This window comes from Sinocyclocheilus grahami, unplaced genomic scaffold (genome assembly GCF_001515645.1).
Source record: "Sinocyclocheilus grahami isolate Dianchi unplaced genomic scaffold, SAMN03320097.WGS_v1.1 scaffold1471.1, whole genome shotgun sequence".
NCBI classification, from domain to species: domain Eukaryota; kingdom Metazoa; phylum Chordata; class Actinopteri; order Cypriniformes; family Cyprinidae; genus Sinocyclocheilus; species Sinocyclocheilus grahami.
This window is the reverse complement of record NW_015506650.1, coordinates 26,876-28,680: the sequence shown is the minus strand read 5'-3', so window position 1 is coordinate 28,680 and position 1,805 is coordinate 26,876. Positions and strand designations below refer to the sequence as shown.

Genomic DNA, 1,805 nt, shown 5'->3' with positions numbered 1-1,805 from the left:
ACAGCACCTGGAGCAACCACAACAAAGTCCCTCGCTGCTCAGGTATAGGCCCACTCATAGAGATGCAGAAGCCCCTCAGCATGCATTTTACAGCAGATAAAGAGATCAAGAGACAGTAAAAGTGTAAGGAGATGGACTCATACACAGAAATAATTGCCTTTTAATACCGTGTGTTTACTCATTATTTGAGCAAGAAATGCTAATTTTATAATACTGTTGTTGTCAGATTTTATTGCTGATTTGGAATGTGTTATTAAAACATAATTTAGACAAACAGTTTTGGAAATTTCAGTGTTTTCCATTCAAGTAGGCAAGAGCTGTGCTTGTATTCCTATTGGCTAAATAGAAAAAAGCTGCCTGGGGCATAACAAGATGGCCACTGAGTGAATCGACTTGCCTTAAAGGGACTTTAAGAGATCTCTTTGCTTCAGCTTTAATCATCATTTATTTATGAGCCAATTATATCTGTCAAAATGATGCCTCTATTTCAAAAACATGTGAGCTGCCAACTTAGGCTGCATTTTAAGGCAGCAATCTTAACACAAAGCCTGTTTCCAAAGGTAGGGATCAAAATTGTTGCCTTTTAAAACTTCTATTTGCCTTCTATTTAGAAAAATTCTAAAGCAACATTGCATTTATCGTTTGTAGGGAAAGCAATCCTATAATACATTACGGCAAAAAAAAAATCAATTTAAGATATAATATTTAAATTGTAAATACACTTACATTTGATAAAAAAGTTCATTGTTACCCTGAATTTGTGTGTGTGATTTATATTTATGCTTATCACAGAGTTAGCTTTACTGGTATGCTAACACCAAACTGTGAATAATGCAGTTTGATGCCATTCCAAATCAGTCAAATCAGTTTAGTTATCATGCTGCCTTTAAAGGCAGATACCTATGACAATAGCATGGCAGCTCAAAACATTTTGAAACAGAACCATTAAAAAAATATTAAATGGGTGGCCATTGGATTCTGAATATTGATGTTGGTGTATTTGCTGCACAGTTGTGGTTTGCCCAAGTATCGGATCTTTCTCTCTGGAACACGGAAGATGGCGGATCGTTAACGGTTCGCATTATGAGTACAGGACCAAAATCATCTTCACCTGCGATCCTGGCTATTACCGCTTAGGCCCCGCCCACATTCAGTGCATGGCCAATGGTGTGTGGAGCTGGAAGAACGAAAGGCCTCACTGCCAAAGTAAGCGTGTAATTCAACTCCAATCCAACAGCTGTTTGGCTCTGTTAGTCAAATGTTTAAACCTTCCAGATTGTCCTTGTTTGTCTTGCCCTCTCTCTTCCATCCACAGTCATCTCATGTGGGGATCTGGCCACCCCTCCCAATGGCAAGAAAATTAGAAAATTGGCCTCCTTTGGGGCCACAGCCATATTTACATGTGACAATGGGTATATGCTGGTGGGATCTACTGTGAGAGAGTGAGAGAGTTCTGGTCTGTGGAGTGGAACAGAGACGCGCTGCTTGGGTAATGTGGTGTACATTCACTGCTGCTGTTCACATCTGCTGTTTCAGGCATGTTTGCCTGGCAGTGGTCCAACTTGATTTTTAAACCTTGTTAAGTGTGACAGAGTTGTCATCATCCTAGTTTCTAGTAGTAACCATTCAGAAGTTTGTGCTTAAGCTTTATGTTTATTATAACTTTACCACATGTTGTAATTAATATCTTCACTATGTAATAATATAAGTGGAAGTGTGAATGCATACACAGTGTGTGTGTGTGTGTGTGTGTGTGTGTGTGTGTGTGTGTGTGTGTGTGTGTGTGTGTGTGTGTGTGTGTGTGT

At 39.3% G+C, this 1,805-nt stretch overlaps 1 protein-coding gene across 1 annotated transcript in view; it reads left to right on the top strand.

Annotated features, from left to right (window-relative positions):
- LOC107570536 (CUB and sushi domain-containing protein 3-like) overlaps nucleotides 1-1,805 on the top strand; it is a gene marked incomplete at both ends in the record, with an annotated part of 308,112 nt that overhangs the window by 283,291 nt on the left and 23,016 nt on the right. The window contains 3 exon segments of the mRNA XM_016256763.1: nucleotides 1-42; nucleotides 1,012-1,206; nucleotides 1,316-1,489. The exon segment at nucleotides 1-42 is cut by the window's left edge and continues 4 nt beyond it. Coding sequence (XP_016112249.1) covers nucleotides 1-42; nucleotides 1,012-1,206; nucleotides 1,316-1,489 — 411 coding nt within the window.